The sequence below is a fragment of the Ambystoma mexicanum genome, chromosome 2q (genome assembly GCF_040938575.1).
Source record: "Ambystoma mexicanum isolate Mex_15411 chromosome 2q, UKY_AmexF1_1, whole genome shotgun sequence".
Taxonomy (NCBI): Eukaryota; Metazoa; Chordata; class Amphibia; order Caudata; family Ambystomatidae; genus Ambystoma; species Ambystoma mexicanum.
In genome coordinates, this window is record NC_090924.1 from 1,268,926,393 (window position 1) to 1,268,947,956 (window position 21,564).

Genomic DNA, 21,564 nt, shown 5'->3' on the forward strand with positions numbered 1-21,564 from the left:
TTGGCCTGACAACTAGGTATTACACAAGGATACCTTATGAAGTGACATCAGAGAGGCAGTGATGTATACAGATACAATCTCTGCCAAGGTAATGGTATTTGCACCCAATTAGGGCCTTGATGTCTTCTTCTCCATTGCTTAGAGACATGTAGGGAGCCAATGGGTGAAGTGACCACCCCTCCTAAATGCTAGATAACTATATAGAGTTGTGGGTATTCTTTTTGGTTTGTGAAGGTTTCAGATGACCAGGGAGTCTCAGAGAGTAGCAGCCTCCACTACTGGCTCATGAATCGCCACAGAACATGCTTATCATTGCAGGTGCTTTACGTTTTTCCATAAATAGGTTGTGTTTGCTCATGTTTGGAAAGGTAATATTGAAGGGGTTGCTCTTCTGCCATAAAATAAATCCTACAATTATCCTTCCCAAAACATATCTCAAATCAATATATGGCATTGGGTCGTTGTTGTTGGTTCTATTAACTTTATTTTTTGTCTTTTTTTTGTGCCCAACTGTCGAAAGGTCCTTAGGAAGAGAAGAAGAGTGAAGAAGCAGTGGGAAGGGTGGTTAGGGGGGCAAGAGAGACCACATTTGGAGACATTTCAAGGACTGGCGAATGAAGTGCTCTGTAAGCAGAGGTGACCTTTGAACGCTGGTGATGTGTTGGTGCTGCAAGAAGCATAGGGATGTCCGGGCTGCGCTACAGGTTGTCGCAGAGCCAGTCAAGCAGTGATACTGGAGTGCCGGCTTCACCAAGCCTCTTCATGTTCTCGAGACCCTGGTGGAAGTTCAGCACAGCCTGAAGGAGAGACCCCACGGTGAACTCAATCTCTGCTGCTTTTTGTGACACTTCAGGAAGCTGTGGGGGGTGAAAATAGGAGGGGTTACCAACAGCCTTCCTCTTATCAAACAAGACCAGTATATAAGTATTCAAACATACATTGGGACAAACACTCACATCCAGTCTGACCTGAATACCCAATTACTTATGAATGTGATTGATTTTGCTACTTATGTTGCCGGTTGCCAATCCCTTGGCCTCCTATGATTTAACAAATCAGATTACTCATCTATTAAAAGGAAATATGCATTTCCCTTTTGCTAGTTTGAGGAGCTGGCTAACTGTCAGTGTTCTAAAAAAATATTTATTAACATGAACAGAGGGAAGACAGGGACAACGATCTTACTAGGCCAAGTGACATTGAGATCGTGCAAGAGCAGGGGAGGGGGGAGGGGAAAAGTGCGAGGGGGTAGGGAGAGTGGAAGGGCAGTACATAGGATGACAGTAATAAATAAAACAATAAATAAGAAAATAATAAGTGCGTCCAGCTATTGTCTCGAAAAGACTGTCGGAAGCGGCCGGCTGCTTGAAACGAGATGCAGTATTGTAGTGCGTGCTTAACGGCTTGACGGCTTAACGGTCTTGTGTATCTCGTGTAGGTCCTTTCCTCTAGCTGTGCTCACGTCGGCGCTGGAGGACTGTGAGCAGACGGAGAGCAGAAGGAGAGGGGAGAGGTGACGAAGAGCTGCATTTGCCCAGAGGAGCCAGGTGGAGCTGAGCTGAGCTGTCCGAGCCCCGAGGACTCCTCCTCCACACGGCACCGGCATCCTCTGGCACCGACATCCTCAGGTCCTTTGGTCCTTTGGGACTTCTGAGCCCGTGATTGGGGCCGGGTAGGTTTTGCTGTATGTTGTGAGCTACGTGCTCATAGCTCATTTTCACGTCTGCGGCGTGGCGTGTTTTCCATCTCTGCATGCACCTGCGTTTACCTGCGAGGTCAGAATCTTTGAAACTAAGGCCCTGAGCTTTGAGCTTTGAGGGGTGTCTCCACATGGCAGTACTTGACCCCGGGTGGTAGTCAGACATAGGCCTGAACTGGGCTCTGCGCAAATTGATTCCACTGAAGCAGAGGTAACTACTGTGGCCGGTTAGCTTTCCTGCTTGGAACTAGGGCGCTAGCCACTGTCTGTTTGGAGCAACGGTGACTGCGGGACCTGTTCCTTTAAACCGTGATCCTATATTTGGCAGTCTTCCCGCTGTGTGGGCTCCCTGTGGGCTTGTTATCGTTTTAGGGTCCTAAGAGCTCATAAGTGATTGTATGGTGGCTGTTTTGCTGATTTTCCTGTCTACTTGCATGGCAAGTGCTGAGATTGGTTGGGTGCCTCCGGGGATTGCGGGGGCTCACCTTCTGGCGTTCCCTTTTGACCTAGGAGAGGCCCCTACTGATGGAACTACACTTGGCCAAACTAAATATGGATCTGGCTTGCGCAGTGGGGGAGTCCCGGATCCAGGGTTCATGCATAGCTTTTTAACAGTCCCCACTACTGTCCAAACTATGGAAAGCCTGTAAGTGGGAAATATGGAGCCAAGGCTGGGGAGGTCAATGTCAAGTGTACAAATAGAGGAACGTTTACCTACTCTCAATCTTAATTTGACTAAACTCCTTGAGACTCCCTCCAACATGATGCATAGTCAGACTCAAGATGAGCTGGAGATAAACCAACTGGCAGGCCATGTCCAACTATCCTGCCAACTGGTACCCAGCTCTGTAATGGATGTGTCCATTCAAAGTGTGATGTCAACAAATGCTGCCTCCAAGGGGGTACACCAAGCCCAATGTCACCACGCTGAAAGAGGAATGCGGGCCCTTCGGTTCCAAACACCAAACTCTACCCAGGGCCTGAAACCTATTTCAGGCCAACGTATTATGAATCACTATTTCCCCAAATATATCATCACCAGCACTGAACTTAAAGCCCTGCCCGCTACCAAGTGTAAAGCTATGCTAGATCATACGGTTATGATCCCTCAACCTAATTTCTCTGGTTTGAAGGACTTGACTGATATCAGCATGATTGAGGTGGCGGACCAAGCTGAAGCAGAATTGAAGTCTGATTTTCCACTAACGCCAGTTGAGCAGGGCACAGAGGCACCGACCCTGGATTCATCAACCCCTCTGGTGAATATGCTCAATGGAATTTCTCCTGGCCCTGATCACCTTGACAATGATCATCTAACACAAGTGATGGGGCAGGAGGCCTCAATTGATGCATCGGTCCATGCACCATACCTTGAGGGAGGTTGACGAATGCATTCGACTGACACACCCCACAGTATCGGCATTAAATGTGGTCCTGAGTTATTTTTTCTCCCTATATGATAATGTTTGGGCAGAACTGAAATCCACTAATGTAGTATTGACTGATGTGTTGTTTCAACTAGAGGAGTTGAGAACCGAGGTATGCCTAGGTAAATTTGGAGTAGGGCCGGAGTGGATGGCAGGTATAGGGATGGGCCACTTGGGCTATCATGTCCCTTTACCGCAGGGGTCTGAGCAAGTGACTCCGATACCGGCTGGCTTGGGTGATGTACCTATGGCTACTATTGAAATATCAGATGATGTCATTGTAATTGAAGCCCCCATCTGTCCAACTCCAGCAGTGGATCTGGCCCATAACATTATCCATATCAACCCTGTTTCCTCCGCTGTTATTGATCTGACTAAAGATGTACTCGCAACTGGGGAAAGTGGTGAGTAGGAAGAACCGTTGAATGAAATTACTAAGGTGAAACGGCCTCCTATTAAAAGAGTGAGTGTAGCCAGAGGGAAACAGATTAGAGCGAAACAGGGCTTCCGTAAAAATCGACTCCTATCTATTAGAACTGCCCATAGCTCTGGGTTTCGCTCTGGCCTGTCTCCCGTTACAGAACTCAAGTCCCCGATTTTGGCCTCCCCATTGAATGTCAAGAGTGTGGACTCTATGAACCAAACAGACTCTAACTGGGAAGATTCCACTGGGGGGGGTCGGCTGTTGGGCCGATCGGAAGGCCTGTGGCACCTGGGGGCTCAATTGCTTCAGAATCTACTGGGGCAAGGTTTGCTATTAATCCACTAAAGAATTAATTTAAACCACCTTCCTTCAAGAGTATGGCTGCACCACCTCCACCTTTAATCACTACTATTACTGGGAGGGAAGTGTACCCACCATGGGGAATAATTGAAAAAATTGAGTCTGTCTGGGGACCACGAATCTAGCCCTAAGTGAGGAGTCTGTGGGGTTACCCCAGGTATCAGGTTTTGTTGGTGCATGTGAGGTTGGGGTAACCAAAACAAGTGAGGGATGCGGTGGGGGCAAAACAAGGTTTCTAGAGGTTGAGATAGAGATCCCAGAGGCCGTAACACCCCCCCGAATTTTGGCTGGGGTAAAGGATATCCTACAGCGACTCTATCATCCCCCTAAATAAATTCCCTTGCCCCAAAAGGCTAATATGGGCAGATCGGATAGGTTACCTGCTAATAGGGGTCGAGTGGGTATGGGGCCTCATTCGGATCAGACTGTAAGCATGCCATACCGAATCCAGATCAGTAGTAATCTGGATCCGACCATTAACCTATGTCTGAATCGGGCTAATATCCTGACAATCTTCTCAGAAATCCCCCAACTTGCTTTGATGGTATCTAATGACATTCAAAGAGTCTCATTCCCAGTGAAGAGCCAATTGGGTTCTATTGTCATTGGCCTGGCCTCTCCCCTGGTAGGGGAACTTATTCTCACTCAGAGGGAGGCTCTATCGGCAATTGGGTTTGATGTCCAGAGGATGGAGGAAGAGAAGCGGGAAATTGAACACCTGCCTATAAAATCTATTCCATGCATGCACCGTTATTTGTGGCTTCCAATTAATGTGGTAATTGGCAAAATGAAAGATGTAGATTGGGCAACGATAATTTCCTCCCTGTGGCAAAAATTGGTACCGTGATCAGAGTATTACTGCGACAGCTCCCCGGGATGATACCCACTTTACGTTAGAATCCTGGAACACTCGAGGTAATCTGCACCTCTTTACTAATCAGATATGTGTGGATAATTTAAGATCAGCCAACTCGTCTGTCTCCAGGAGACATGGCTTACCTCTGCCCCGATTCTAGATGGTTTCACGGTCTTTGTGCAACTAGGCAAAGAAAGTATTGGTGGTAGACCATCAGGGGGTTTGCTAACTACAATTGCTAATTCTTCAGGCTTAAGTGGGGATAAAGTTGAAAATCTGCCATTTGGGGCACTGGGAATCGACCTATGCTCATGTGATCACAAGGTTAAGTTTTTGATTATTAACATATATTGGCACAAGGGGATTGCATCTTTAGATTACTTCCTTAGCACTATAGGTGATACCATTGAGATTTGGAATGAGAAAAAATTGAATGGGAATGTTATTGTGCTGGGTGATTTTAATGCAGACTGTGACCCACAGGATCCTTTGTGGAATTTTGAAGATCTAAATGGTGGGGATTCAGATAAGAGATCCAGGGGCAGTAAGTAGAGGGTAGGGCTTGAGGGACGAGGCCTTCAACAATTAGTGGGAAGACCATCCAATCAAGCGATCCAATCCTCCTTGATAGATTACATTTTTGTTGATTCTTTCCTTTTGAACTACTGACAGTCTTTTGAGGTACTTAATACTGATTGGAGCGATTGGAGCGATCACTCTATCCCGAGAGCCTCATTCAATTTGCCATTAAATACTAGGGAATTTTTAGACTCATTCACGAGTAACATCCAATCTGGCGGGGAATGCTGTTAAATGGACTAATCAGAACATTCTTTTGCTGAATACAAGGGTAAGGAAGGCTCTTGACCAGTTGTCCTAGGATTGGAAGATTATATGTTTTAATACTAATGACCTCCAAAATCTTGTTGGGGGAATAGTGACAGGTATTAGGGCAGGTCAGGGGAGTAGATGTAACTAACGACCTAGACATACCCATGGCTTCAGCAGCAAATCAGCGGAAGCAAAAAGAGAACTTAGAAGGGAAATCCGTACGATTACTCTCGATAACCCTCAGCAAGACAGCTGTAGTGAACTAATTAGAAAGGAAAAACAGTCCTATAGGAACCTCTGTAAATCCTGCAAACATACTATCCTCCAGCAAGATGCAGAATTGATGCCTGGCATCTTGATCAAAGCTGACGTTAGTGCGTTTTGGTACCTTATTAATGGGCAAGACCGTAATGATACCGTAACCCAGCTTAATTCATTACCAGAACTAGACTGGGTGAAATACTTTGAAGATAGATTCGGGCTCCCCTTGAATAATCCCCCGACTGTAACCACTTTGAAGGGCTATGATACTTGGGATCCCAACCTAGAACTTGCTACTATCTATGATCTAATTACTAGATGTAAGTCCTCTCGGGCACCTGGCCCTAATGGCCTCACAAATGACACTTTCAAGGGAGATCGTAATCTGTGGACAAGGTTGCTGTACCTGGAAATAAAGACATTGGGCCTCATTACGAGTATGGAGGTAGCCATGCCGTTCTTACCGCGGTACCTGGGCTTCTATTTCTCTGCCAATAAGGGCCTTAAATCAGCAAATGAGATCCTACTACTCAAGGCGAAGCTTTTAGAAGCCCAGGTTATCCGTATCGCTCGTAAGTTTAGCAGATTCTCCCTCAAACCCTCAATGATGTTCTATGAAGGGAAAATAGTGCCTAAATTGATCTATGGCCTAGAATTAAGATCAGATAATTTCTGTAATGTCCTGAATAGAATCGAGGGGAAAATTTGAAGGCGTATTCTGGGTGTGCCTAACGCAATCCCAATCTCAGCTATACGCTTTGAGCTGGGAGTGGTATCGCTGTGGGCTTAGGTCCAATGGGCCTCGCTTGTCCTTTATTCAAAAATCATCTCCCCATTCCTAACTCACTGTACCAACTAATAAGTCGAAACTTGGACTATTCATCTGCACTAAAGTCCTTCAGAGCCCGGGCAGATCTCATTTTAAATGAGATCGGGATGATGGTGGAAATCTTGATTTCAAACCCAGGTAGAACAAAACGGGCACTATTTGACTATGACTGGTCACAGAATATTGATGTACTTCATTCCTACCCATCGATGAGCCATTTGGATCATGAGCATTGACGAAGAGGAAGTCTGACTAAGATCTTGCCCCAATTCCCTAACCAGAACTACAGAGGTATACTCTTGAGGGCGAGGTGGACTTTGTTCCCTATGAGAGAAATACAACTTAGGAGATCCCTTATACTGGCGGACCAAGCATATGCAGGTTTTGTTTGATGAAATTGGAAACTCTAAGGCACCTGGTTCTGGAATGCCCCTCCTTACAGGGCCTTAGCAATGACTCCACTTCTCTATGATGAAGACCTAATATGGAATTACTGTTTGGCAATCTTTAATACTCGAGAAGGGCTGGCGCTGGCTGGTTTTATTAAGTCCCTGCATCTGTAGACTGGACTAATTCATATGTTGATTTTGGATTTGCCACATCTATATGTGATATCTGGATGGTTTGTTTTTTGAAAAGTATTTTACTTGAATTATCACTGGTTTATTTCCTAATCTTTTGCTCTTTTTTCTTTTTTTTTCTACTTCCTTTGTTACTGGTGTTATTCTTTTATTAGAAGTGAATGTATTTGTAGATTTTGATGTATCCTGATACTGTGGAATTTCTTATTTTAAAGGTTTTTGTAAAGGTTTGAATGAACCAAATACAATAAAAAATCAAACAAATAAAATAAAAAATAAGTGCGTCCAGCTGGTGGCAGGTGCAAGGGTAAGTGTAGACATCAGATGTCAAGTTCTGGTAGGGTGCTTTAGGGATACAGAAAACAGCCCCAAGTGCAAGGGTTGCCGGAGGACCAGTGCAGGTGTGCAACTGGTGGGGAGGGGACCTGTGTAACGCTCACCTGACTCCCACGGGGGCGCTGGCCTGGTTCGCGCTGCTGTGACCTCGTCTAAGGTGATGCGCAGGGTTCGGAAGACGGACTGGACCGGGCCCCAGATCTGGCTTGTCTGACTCGCAGAAGTATACTTCTGTAGGTGAGAATAGGGAGTTAACTGTCTGCGGGGTAATGCAATCGGCCTCCCACTTACCCCTCTCGCCCTCCTCAAAACCCTTCTGTGCTTCCCCGTAGCGTCTCACCTTAGGGTTTGGAAGGACGAGCTCTCCATCCTGCTTCTGATGCAGGGGCGCGTTGGTATCCAGTTACGTCACTGGATTTTCGGATGGGTGGGAACCAAACTTGCTTGGCTTCCAGGTAAGTTTTTCTATAAGTGGATCCCCTTGTGTCCATGCATTAATGTTCTAATGCTAGTGTCTTTTTCCCCATAGGGGCTGGGGTACGGAATGCCGGGGAACAGGCACCGACCCGAGGTGAGCGGTGAAATCCTTGTGGAAATCAGGTAAGTCTTTAATGAGTGCTTTGGTAATGTCTTTTCATTCACGCTGATGTCTTTTTCCCCTTGGGGGCCGGGGTCCGAAAATGCCTGGATGCGGCGCGGACCCGAAATGAAAAGGGAATGACCCAACAGGTAAGTCTTGACATGGAGTTTTAGCTTCCCTTTTCCCTTCTTTCTCTCACCTTTGTTCTTGTCTTTTTCTCCCTAGGCGCGGGGGCGCGACTGCGAATCCGGATGGTCGCTGCTGAACATGGAGGCGCCCTGTAAAGGTGAGTAGAATGCGGCGCTGCAGCAATCGATGCGATGTGCTTTTAAAAATAAATGTCTTCCTTTTCAGGATTGTCGGCGAAATGTCTCTGGGATGCAGATTTAGCAGGTGAGGCCTTTTCCTTCTTCTGTTCTCTTGTTCCCTTCCTTTGCAGGTGATTCAGGATGCTGGCAGGTGTGGCAGAAGTCAAGATGCAGGAGCAGACACGGTGAGCGTCCAGCTGCTAGATGCAGAACAACGCGAAGCACGTGTGGCTGATCGGGTGTGGTTTAAATAGCCTTGGAAGAAGTTCCTAGAATGTGTCCTTCCTCCAATCAGGTATGTATCCTTCCCCGACCACTACCCGGGTGGTAAATGAGTCCCACAGGTAAAGTAGTTCCTTTCAGGCCTCAAGGAGGCCGGGGTTCTGCAGCATGGTCTGCATCAGGTAAGTGCACCCAAACACTTTCATAATGAGCCTGGCGCCTATGGCGCCAGGACTGACGTTTTCTATGAGCCTGGCGCCATAGGCGCCAGGACGCTGTCCAAAGGGCCCCTATAAGGGGTTGCTGGAACCTTCCCCGGGGACTTGATGTCAGCTTTCGGGGACGCAGGGCCTAAGCCGGCTCCCCAGGAGCGGGCATCATGACAACCTGGGCCTGAGAACAGAGGGCAGCCAGGTGACCAGTGCAGTTTCAGGTTCAGCCAGGAGTTCAGCAGGGGAGAGGAGGAGAGAAAGCAGAAGTAAAGAGGAAGGTCCTGAGGTGCTTCCAGAACCGGAGATGGTTCTCCTCAATTTTCAGAGAGGCAGGGAGGCTGTTCCAGAGGGAGGCCCCAGCCGAAGAAGGAGATCTACCACCAACTCGTTGCTTGGAGAAGCGACTGACCACGATGGAGTTGGAGGCGGATGAGCGATGTGCTCGAGAAGGAAGATATTTAAGAAGAGAGAGTTGAAGGTATTGAGGCTCCAGGCACCGGAAAGCCTTGTGGACAATGCAGAGGGTTTTGAACTTAATCCTCGCAGCCACTGGGAGCCAGTGCAAAGATTTCAGTCCTGGAGAGATACGATCCCTGATCTTGAGGCCAAGGACAAGTCTTGCAGGCCTGTTTTGGATGAGTGGCAGAGGGAAGAGAGTAGAGGCAGGCAGATTTAGAAAGAGGCTGTTGCAGTAGTCCAGCCTAGAGAGAACCAGTGCTCTTGAGACAGTGAGCTTCTGGGGAAAGGAGAGGGAAAGGAAGAATACCTCTGAGGAGGTGCAGCTGTTAGTGTGACTTCTTAGAAATGGCAGAGATGTGAGGAGAGAAGGAGAGTGCAGAGTCGAAGAGGGCCAAGAGAGGCTGTCCAGAGAGTGACAGGAAAGGAGGGAGCGGGTGTGCCGATGAGGAGAATCTCAGTCTTACTGGCATTAAGAAAGAGATCATTGGTGGCACACTACTCTTCGATAGCAGACAGTCAGAGATGAGAGAAGGAAAAGAGGTGGCAGAGGGAAGCTTGAAAATGAGCTGTCATCTGCATAGCACTGAATGTTGGGGCAGAGAGTGGCAATGTGGTGGGCAATAAGTGCCAGGTATTGGTTGAACAGCCAGGGAGAGAGGTTACACCCCTGTGGAACACCACAGGTAGAGATAATGAAAGAGGAGAGAAAGGACCCAAGTTGGACCTGGGAGGGTCGATTAGAGAGGAAAGAGGTCAGCCAACCCAGGGTCTGATCGGTGATACCCAGGTTATCACGAAGACGGTTGAGCAGGATGGCATGGTTGACCCTGTCAAAGGCATAGGAGAGATCGAGTAAGATGAGGACACAAGTGGTTTTGTAGTCAAGGTTGGAGAGCAGGTCTTCACGGATGCTCAAGAGAGCAGTTTCTGTGCTTCTGGCAGCTATGAAGCCGGACTGATGGTGATGAAGACAACCAACAGATTCAGTGTGAAGATTAAGCAGGGAGATGGCCAGCTTTTCCAGGAGTTTGCCCAGGAAAGGAGTAATGGAGATTGGGCAATAATTAGCCGGGCAGGAATGTTCGTCAGAGGGTTTCTTAAGAAGAGGGTGCCCAAAGGAGTGCTTGAGGGGGGAAGGGAAGACTCCAGTGGCGAATGTGTGGTTGCAGAAGTCAGCCAGAGCAGGAGCCAGGGTGTCAATGTGGTTCTTGATGGTTTTGGAGGAACAGGGGTGAACCTGTTTTGATGAGACTTTCATAGATCGGACTTGTCTAGAAACATTGTCTGGGGAGAACATGGGAAAGGCAGAGAAGGAGGGGGGAGAGGTGGCCGAAGAAGGGCTGGAGGAAGAGCAGGGAGTAGAGGGAGTAGAGGGAGTAGGGGGAGAGGAAGAAGAAGTTTAAGAGATGAAATGAGAAGTCCGAGCCTTGCAGAGGGCCTGGGAGGGGATAGGAGAGGTAGAGACTGCAGCAGGAATGGCCAGTTCCTTGCAGATTTTAAAGAGTTTGGCCGAGTTGTTAGATGCTGCAGAGACACGGACTTGGATGTGAGCTCTCCTCTTGGTGCAGACAGTCGGTATTGCCTTTGGAGCAGGCGGCACGCCAGCTTGTCAGAGGATGCACCAGAAGCATGCCATTTTCTCTCAGCCACCCTGCACTTGCGTTTGAGGGTGATGAGGTCTGAGCCATACCAGGAGTTACACTTGGCTTTGGGCTTCAGGCGGATCCTCATGACAGGGGCAAGGACGTCAAGAGTATCAGAAATAGCAGATTGGAGAATTGAAAGGGCTGTGTCAGGGTGTGAGTCAGCCGAAGGGGGAGAGAGGGTTGAGAAAGTGGCGGCGAAAGCTTCAACTGACACACGCTTCATGGGTCCAAAACCGAGAAGATGGGTGGCAGTGTTGGAGTTGGCTTGGCCTGAGGGGTGGAGAGAGTGCGCTGGGAGGAAAGGAGAAAGTGATCACTCCAGGGGAGAGGAGTGGTCAGAGGGATAGAAAAAGGAAGGTCTGAAGAGATCAAAACATCCAAAGTGTGCCCTGCAGAGTGGGTCGGGCAAGAGGGGAGAATAGAGAGTGAGAGAGAGTCCCAGAGGTTGCGAAAGAGACCAGAGGAGGGACAGGAAGCATCTAGGTGGATGTGAAAGTCTCCAAGAAGGAGGAGTTGGGTGGTTGAGACCAGGAGGGAAGAGGAGAGGTCCACCCACTCAGAGAGGAAGGAGGAGATCTGAACAAAGATTGCTTAAGAAAAACATGCTGTGGTCTCTCATTTGTGGGTCAAAGATCATATGATACCTGTGAGTTAAATAAACTGTCAATGGTTTGTGTGATTCCACTTCTGCTACCTCTGTGCTTTCAGTAAAAGGACAACCCCCGGTATCCCGCAAACTGGCCGAAGCCGACTAAAGCAATGGTCACAGTGACAACTTACTGCATTTTTCCATGGTATATTTTGGAGGTGGGGGGAAACAGTAGAATATGGTTGGTGGGGCCCGTGATCACTGCAAGAGGTTTGTCTAGTCCTATATGTGTCAATAAAAAGATTATCTTATCTCATGTTTGGAAGTGTAAGATTGATAGCGTTGATCTTCTGTCATAAACGGTTGGAAGGGTTAGAGGCAGGAGGGGTTAGAGCATTGGGTATAAGCGGCTGGCCATAACAAACACAAGCATTGGCAATTCAATAGTTTTGGCGTTTAATGAAGTTATCTTCATTTTGCATTTATAGGTGCCAGGAGGAGGGTGCAAAGTTTCAGTACTGCTAATTGGGAGAAAATACATTAACCAAGCCACTATTGGATTACATCTGCGCAGTACAAACAGAATTAACACTTACTGCGTTGGCAATTAGTGGGCACAGTTTGTGTGAGTGGGCACTTAAATGCCCAAGATGCAAAGGTCCATTTGTAGTTCCAGAATACGGTCAACGTAGGGATGGAAGAATGTGCTGCTGGCTTGGTTCACATTTGATGTGTTAATTACAGTGACGTTTCAATAATACGTCACACAAGACAGTTACTACAACTCGGGGCCAAATAACTCTCAACAATCGAAGGTGTTCCTGGCTCGTCACTGATTGGGCACTGCCGAAATGACTCTCCTCGGCTAAATCCTCGTCTATTTGAACCCACCCCAGCTTCCTTTTCCCTAGTTTAATATGCAAGCGCTTCCAGCTGGGAGGGAAAGCACGTGGGATATCCCATAATTAGTTAAGATGGAAGAAAGACTGCCTTTTCACAAATCGGCACCACTAGTGTTAAACTGCAGAAGAGGCCCCCATAGGTTGGAAAAGGTGTAGCTTTCACAACAGGCTGACGCTTCTGAAGAGACACAGTTAGGTGAGCGTGGTGTGATAGGCTCTGGCATAGTCTTGCCATTATTACATTTCAACATATTGTAGTTCTAGAGGTCTCTTAATATTATGGATTTCTGCACACATAGATATGACCTCACCATCAGTCCCCCCCGCATGGAGCCACAGGTATAGCCTGATCCGAGCACGAGCACAGGGAGGAGGTGAACACAAGAAAGGCCCGCTCCCAGCAAAGAATGGCACATGTGTTTCTATAGACCATCCATCATTCATTAACCCCTTAGGGCCCGGAGCGAGGGCTACTGGCAACAAATGCAAATTACATGTGATTGCAGTTGCACATGGGCATCTCTGCCCAAAGATGCACAGCCGCAAAGCGCGCTACCTTGGTTTGGAGGTACTGGGGCAATAGCATGTGTACTGGGGGTACATTGGCTGCTGTTCCAAGCATTTGCCCATGAAGCTGCATTCGTTTATCTCTGACACAGGGAATCCATGGACAGGCTGTCGCGGCCTGGGACTCGTCGTACCCTCGGACCCTTTATCCCAGCCGGAGGCGGTGGCCATGGAGGGCACGTACTATGCCCCTGCAGCGGGCGCCCTAGTCCTCCAGCTGCTCTCAAGTCCTGACAAGGAACAAGCTGTTCCCATCGATTTTTAAAGGTCTACTACTGCTCCTGCTCCTCCCTTCTCTCTCCTTCACCTTAATTCCTCTCTCAGCTGTGTATTTCATGCCACATCAGTCCCCAATATGCTCTGGCCCGGCCTAGACACCACACTGCACACGCTACCACCCGCAAAGCACCCAGCAACAGCGCCTTGTCAGAACAACTCCAGGCAAAATATTGGGCAATCGTACCCTGCCCAGTTGTATTTTAGCTGTAACATCATGACAAGATGGCTGCCCTAGCTCAGTCGCGAGAAGGGAGGCCTGCATCTCGAAAAGAGATCACTCCGCGGCACCGAAAGCCTCACAGCCATGTTACATGTGACAGTCCTCCTGATTGGGAGAAAATAAGACCCCTCCCATCAGCCCAAGTCGTAAACAGTTCTAACAATGCATTCAAAAAGATGTTTGATGAAGTGTCCAACATGACAAGCATTTGGAAGTTCGTTGGAATATCGCGTGGGCCAGATTTGTGGACCGGCACCAATATAGAGAGGGCCCATGTCTCTGGTATTAAACCGGTTTCTCAGACATTAGAGAAAAGGAGATGGAGTAGGTTGTCCAAGAGGACCAGGCCGTCCTTGAAGAACATGTCACTCATGCCATCAGGCCCTGCAGCCCAGGAAGATTTCATTTGCGTATCAGTGACTCATAGTCTAAATCTTTAATGCCATACCCATGTGCCAGTTATTGATTTTTGTTTTATTGTGACTCTTTTGGGTCCCAATAGATGTTTTTATATGGGATGCCCAGACCCCCTCAGGGATGTAGGTAATTTCTCTACTGGTGATCCAGCCATAGCAAAGTGGTTTACATGCCAAAACATTTTGGAATAATTTGTCAGAATCAGTCTGTTAATGTAATTCCAGTTCGCGTTGGCGTGACCCTGACAATTAAAGTGAGATCTAACATGATGAACCTTTTATTTCTTCACAACCACCTCTAGAAAATCATCCCTTTGAATTAGTCTCAGAGCTTTTTTTTTCTCCCTCTTCATTTTAGCAATCTTCACGTCGTAGATCTACATCGAAGAAGTTGTCTTCCAGGGACATAACCAAACATTCTCACCATACCATCCAGTTGCCAGTTATTTGCCACTAGAATCTCCAATTGTGATTTATCAGTGTTTGCCATTTCAGTATTGAATTTGCTAATCTTGGAGGCCGTCCATCTAAGACGCTTGCCTTGTAAATTTGCAACAGGATTGCATATCAATTTATCCTTAGGCTTGGAGCAAGAAGATGACAACATGGAGAGGATTGCATGGTCACTTAAATGCGTAGGAAGTACTTCCAACACCGGATTGTACTGTTGCAGGCTGTCATTTATGAAGATGAAATCAATTCTACTAGTGTGTACACCATTGGACCACGTGGGTCTAAAACCTCTGTCTAATAGACTTACAGAACATGGGTCTAGCTTAAATCTCTACAATTAAACATGCATTTTGTTTGATTCACTCAACATCAATTAACATTCATGAATCAGGCCCACCTAGCAAAACACATTTGTTTGCTTTACTGTCAACACACAATTTCTTAAATAAATGTGCTTAACTTGTGGTTGCAAATTAACAGAGATTCATTGACTTGAATAGCTTCTCAAAACACGCTTATCTTTGATTTACATTGTTTTGGTATACTATTTCTTTATTAAATGAATTGCCATAAATGATGTTAAATAGATTGTGTTTAGAGCAGAAACATGTACATTGCGTGCCGTTCTAAATAAGTAACAATTTTAAAAATGGATACGGTTTGCTCAGCCTTAAATAATCAGTTTCATTTTTTGGCCTATCAGATAGATAAACTTGAATGTCCATTGTGTTACTATTGTTAAAGCTAATTTTTTGTGAATGACAGTTTTTCCTGCAGAATGTGACACATTTTTCCAAAGATGGTGGCTGTTTTTGAGAGTTGAACTGCCTCTTGGAATAAAATGGCTATCATTTCTCTGCTCCCAGTACCCTACTCACAAATGCACCTTTATTTCTAGTTGGACCCACAGAGGCAAAAGGCCATGTGAATGGTAGAAGCCACACTATGCAAAAATCCAGTTCTTATATCTCTGTCTGCTTCTTAACACAGAAAACAGAATATATCTGCAGACATATAGGGCTTTATTACACGGTAGGCGGTAAGGGTTAACGGTCACCGGTAATGGTACCGGTGACCGTTAACCCTTACCGCCTTACTACGAGGTCCCTTAGCGGGTTGGTGCTTTAACGCCTGCCTTTAGCAGGCGTTAAAAGCCAACCCGCTTAGGGACCTTGGTGCTAATTACGGCACCGCAAATTTTCGGTACCGTAATTAGCACCTTCCCCATTTCCATTATGCCCTATGGGGCAAAAATGGGAATGGGGAAGGGCAATGGTGGAAGGGGGAATTACCGCCCCGCCAACCTTGGAATAGGGTGGTAATTCCCCTTTCCACCAAGGCGGTGCCGGTATTTTACCGGCATGGACCAAGGTGCTATTAACACCTTGGTCCACCGTCTACCGTGTAATGAGGCCCTTAGAGTTGCAGTTCAATAGAAATAATGGGTATGACAAGTGAGAAACTTTGCTTACTGTATATACATTTAAACAGATAAATAAATACCTGTCAATAAATGTCAATGGTTGTATGGGCTCAATTACATTAAATAGGCTTCCTTGTACATACCTGTTGCTTCTTTTCAACCTGAGAAGTGGTCATTGACCTTCATATGGGTTTGTATTTATAATACACACACAGCCGCCTCACTGCACTTCTCTGGCATAATTTAATTGCACACTCACAGCCTCATCACTGTATTGCACAAATGCACGCATCACGCCGGCACTGAACAGACCACACCACAGACACACTGATACAAACTTTGCAGCGCCCCAACACCACACACACCACCCCAGACCTGCACAAACGTACACCACCACCAGCACTGCACAAACATAAACCACCCCCAGTGCTGCACACAAACATATGCAGACTCAGCATTGTGCCATATGTGCACAGACATACACATGCACCTGTCTCCCCCATCCCCACCGACACAGCCCCCAGCCCTGCATGCCAAAGTCACATATCAAAACAGCAGTTCTCTGTACACACAAACACCATACCAGCAATATCACACACAAACGACACAAAGTACTGCACTGCACGCTCACACTTTCCCACCCACCAGCACTACATATGCAGCCCCAGCACCACAAACCTACACCCCACATAATCTGGCCTTGCAGTGCTAACTGCACACATTGGAATCTGTGTGTACTGTGATTTAGAGTATCACAAATATGGGCTCTTGTTTATGGCCCTGCTCTACCCAGGTGGGTTCATACAAATGAACAGGGTCACTGAACCTGCTGCATACACTTCGATTGGTTTTAACACACTAGACTTGATTGTTTTACTTCTTCAAAAGGTTTAATACACAACAGAAATTGTATCTATATTAAAGCGTTTTACCAGGGCACTTATAAATTCACAAAACAGTATCTACTCAGCTGAGTGCCAGTCTGTTCACTGTATTTGGACTACCTTGCAGTCCATATGCCATAATTTGACGGTGTGACTCCCGTCTTTTCCAACACGAGTGAACAGGACCCCTCTGCACCACAATTTTTTCCCGTGCTGATGAAGGCCTACATAACAGCTGCTACCCAACAAAGCTAGATTTGACCAAAACTCAGTTGTGTCTGGCCCCACTGTGCTAAGATGGCATAATACAACCTGTCACTGCTGTCCTAATTCCATATAATAGCATTGTGGGCCTCTGTTTGAACTGGGCATAATTGAGCCTAGTACTGCATTGTACTGAGTACTGGCACTGCTTTGTTAACTGAACTTAATGGAATCTGGCAATGTTGTGCTAATTCGACATAGAAGCACCAAACAGTACACTGCTAGCGGGGCATAGCTTTGACAGGGCTGTGTGGGTACCCAGGTAGTGGATGCTGCAGTGCAGGTACTTTAGGTTTTGATGGCGTAACCTGAAAATCCCTTGGATTTTTATAACAAAACGTTAAAATGGTGTGAATATTGGAGATTTCAATGGCATCACCTGGTAAATGATGTCAATAGCTGTCATATGATTCAAGCAGCATCAAAGCACATTATGGCAATACCAGACACATTATTATACTTCCTGGGTCCATAATGATAATACCTGGCAATGGTATAAGTACTTTGCAATTTGATAACAAAACCGTAACATGGGGGGTCATTACGACATGGGCGCAAAGGGATACCGGGCAGCGGTAATGACACTGGTGCCGGTAATTCCTTTGCGCCCTATTCAAAGTTCCCTTTGCGGGTCCCTCCCTTAACGCCTGGTTTTACCAGGCGTTATGGACGGGACCAGCAAAGGGATACCGGGGTCAATAACGGTACCGCAATTTGCGGTACCCTTATTGTCGCCTTCCCATTGAGCCCTATGGGGGCTCAAATGGGAATGGGGAATGGCTCTGGTGAATGGGGAATTACCGGTCCCGCCGACCTCGGACTGGACCGGTAATTACACCCTTACTCCCTTCACCAGCGTAGGGTCCTGCACTCAACAAACTATTCGTCCCCAGAGCTGCAAAAATGTGTGGCTTCAGAATGTATGCCCTGGTAGTCTCTGGACTACTCACAAGGTTTACAACGGACTGAGAATTCATCAAGGAACGTATCTATTTCTAAGATTTGGCTCTGTTTTATTTTTATTTTTAGTTATTAGGTGGCACTGTAAGTGCTGCCTAAAAGCCAAAACTAATGGCATGGAATGTGAAGATAGACGAGAGATGTGAGCTAGGAGGGACACACAGCATGAGGTTGTGTGGCCTTGTACTGAGCCATTGACTCCCCATGGCCCTGCTAGTCCCTATGGCCATTCCCACCCACATCCAGTCTCCCCAAGACCTGAAAAAACCTCTTCCCGCCCAGCTAATCTCAACCAAGAGTGCCTCTTAATTTATATGCAATATGTGTTTTGCTTCTGTCCCATGCACTGATTTACTTTTAAAAACAAGCACTGGCAAAGCCAGCAGTTTTGCCTTTCGTATAGGCTTTTTCCTGGCACTGCCATAAGAGACCCCGGTATTAACAGCAATTGCCAACAGTTGCCATTTTATGGACAAGTAGTTACATTATTGGAAAAGCCTATAGCGTGCCTACACAAAAGTCAAAACTGGATGCTTTACCAATTGTTGTTTTAGACTGGATGTAATGTGCTACTATCTTTTACTGCAAATCCTCCTGCATGTACTTTTAAGTATGCATTGATGCCAGTATTGGGCCAGATGAGATACTTTATGACTAGGATTGCAGATTGAAGAATTGGTGAAGAAGCTGTTTTATGTGCAGAATAAGGGAGTACATAAGCCTGAAGTCAAGCAGGTTATTTCAAGAGATGGGTGCAAGGCACAAATGGTGTCGAAAGAACAGACCATGTGCATGAGACATATTTCTGCTAAGATTAGGAGGGCAAGGACATTTGCTGATGCCAAGTCTTGAACCAACACGAAGGCAAAAGCCTATGTGAGGTGGAGTGAGCAAGTCTCTAAAGGCCAAAAAGGGCTAATGCCAGCCGGTTTAATAAAATCAAATAGCATTAATAAAGAGGCAGAAATTGACAAAATCGTGGTCTCCTGACACTGATGAAGAACTCAAAACAAAGTCTATTCATTAAAGCTTGAGTTAAGATAGTGATGTGCTCATACTCCCCCGTATGTCCCTGAACAGTGAGCAGAGTATGAGGTGAACTACCAACGATAGACCATGGCTAAGGATTAGATCCATGACATGCAATGGACTAATTGGCAAAACAGAGAACAACGTGACGCAGCTGGAACACCTAGGTTTCGTTCTGTTCATGTGCTGCTAAAATAAGCCAAAAGCCCAAGGTTGGGTAGGATTGACAACCTATCAAAAGGCCTGCCACACACTTTCATATACAACGTTGGAGTTATTAGCCCGCTGCCATATTCTCTGCTATAATCAGTATGTGATGGACGTAGAAGTAGCTCAGGGCGTGTCCTACAGACAAGATGCAGCCAATGAGATATTAACACTTATATAATTCTTTAAGTAGACATATTCCCCTAATCCAATCCCTTCCAGTGTTAGTTATTTATGAAATGCCACGTAGGATGACGTCATAATTGATGTATGTAAAAGTATATAAACTCTGTGCAAGCAAATTTAGGTGTGAATATTTCAAACATCTACTTGATAACTGTATTTCTCCCTGCTTTCTTTCATTGAAATTAAAGCAGTATTTTACCATCTTCCTTTGGTCTGTCTGATAATTTGGTCTGTGATAATTACTGGTAATTCTATCTAGCACAAAGAAGACACTTCAAGGTGCTAGAGCACATTCCTGTACCCTGAGACCTGCTGAATCAGTGTATTCTTCATTCTTAATATCAATCAAGAGTTACAGCTCCTGTCCCAAACCAGATCTGTATCCCCAGTCACCAGTCCCCAGTCCCGTGCATCTGGAAGCCGAACCGAGGGTGGGAGAATCGAACCTCTGACAATCACCTCTAGACCTGCCAAGTCTGGACTAAAACTGAGCTAAGGGCGGCGAGTAGTGAAGTCACTTACCGGTGGCCCTTTGCTCATCCAAATGCATTTATGTATTGAAGGCTAATTTTGCCTTTCTCTTTGGCTTGGGTGTTATCTGCTTCCTAAAGCCCTCCAAAGGTCGGGAACAGCTGTGTTCATCGTAGGAGATCCTCTCCTTATACTGTGAACCCGTATCTCCCCATCAGAATGCTTCCCCTAACTTTTTCCTGCTTCCTAAGAAGTACTTTGTGAACTTTACGCACAACCAGGAGTTTTTAAACACGCATTGAGCATTGAGCACAAGGCTCCATTTATCTGGCTGGATTTATAAAGTTAGGTTTACCATCTCTAAGGAATGTTGATGCCATAAAGGTTATTCACCCTTTTCCTTTGCAGGTATTGGCAGGAGTTACTAACTTTCTTGCACTGATTCCAGTGAGTGTATATGTAATACAAAGCGTGTTGCTTGTATGGTGTTTTAATATTGCATTTCAGTATTAATTTGTGTTATTATTGGGCTTATAATAAATAGTATATTTTCGTATGCTAGTGTCTATTTGTAATTCTTGGTGTTTCACTGTGTGTGCTCGTTGGGGACCCCTGATCACCCTCACTCCTCCTGAGATTTAGCCTCGTCTGCTCTCCAAGCTACTGTGAATTGATCTGGCTATCCCCAGAAGTGTGTCCTGTTAATCTAAAAAGGGTGTCCTCCTAAACATATGTCCAACAGGCCAGAGTGTAGAAATCCATTCTAACACTGGGGACAGTATGCAGGCAAATAAATGGCAACAGGGGAGAGGTGCTTGTGGCCTTCATGGAACCAAGGATTTACTAAATAGTTCAGTCTGCATTCCTGCCCACCCGATTGGCAGGCACCTCTCCCCTTTGTGCTAATAAATCATGCAGATTGCAAGGCAGGTGGCAGGAGGAAGCAAATGCAGCAATGTAGAACTTACAATTGCACCCCCAGCTGTGCAGTGATTCACGTCTAGGTGTGGCACTGAAGAGCAAGGTCTGAAGAAAATTAATTGTTACCCCCCACGAAATATTACAATGCTACTACATGGGTGTAAATAAGGGAAATGACTCCTGGTTTCAGGATAGAAGAAAGAAAAATGACAACTTCCTCTTCTAGAGAATGCCTCTTTAAGTAGCGCATACAATGTTGAATTAGCAAATGGAATGGGATTACGGGATTAAAGTTTTCAATACAAACTACCAGGTATTTTGGTGTTTTTGTCTGAAAGTATTTGTGCACCAGGCATGCTCAGGATGGGCTCTATTTTGTATTAATGCTAGTAACACCCATGATATGCAACCAATAAAGGTACCATGCTTGAAATAGTGTGTGGGTTTTTTAATAAACACACACACACACACACAATAGTATGTAGGCTATGTAGGGGGTGATGCAAATGGTTCTGAGCTTACATTGATTGGGTGGAGCAAGGTTCTGGCCTTTGGCATTGGTTCTTTGTCATGCACCTATACTAGAGCTGAATACCTTCCCTGTGCCTGCTGTTGCTAAACTGTGTCCTGTACCTGTGCTGAAAAACTAATACTCTGCACATGAACAGCTAATGTTGCTCTTAAATGGCCACTTGTCTACTTTTATTGTAGCACGGATGACGGGGGCAAAGGGACACTGCGGAAGTTCCCATGTGTATGATC

The 21,564-nt window shown here is 46.1% G+C and overlaps 1 protein-coding gene across 1 annotated transcript in view; it reads right to left on the reverse strand.

The window, feature by feature from the left end:
• Positions 1-461: 461 nt before the first annotated feature.
• AKAP4 (A-kinase anchoring protein 4) overlaps positions 462-21,564 on the reverse strand; it is an 858,685-nt gene continuing 837,582 nt past the window's right edge. The window contains exon 7 of the mRNA XM_069648669.1: positions 462-857. Within this exon, the coding sequence (XP_069504770.1) occupies positions 699-857 (159 nt within the window). The 3' untranslated portion in view covers positions 462-698. The remainder of the gene's footprint in view (positions 858-21,564) is intronic.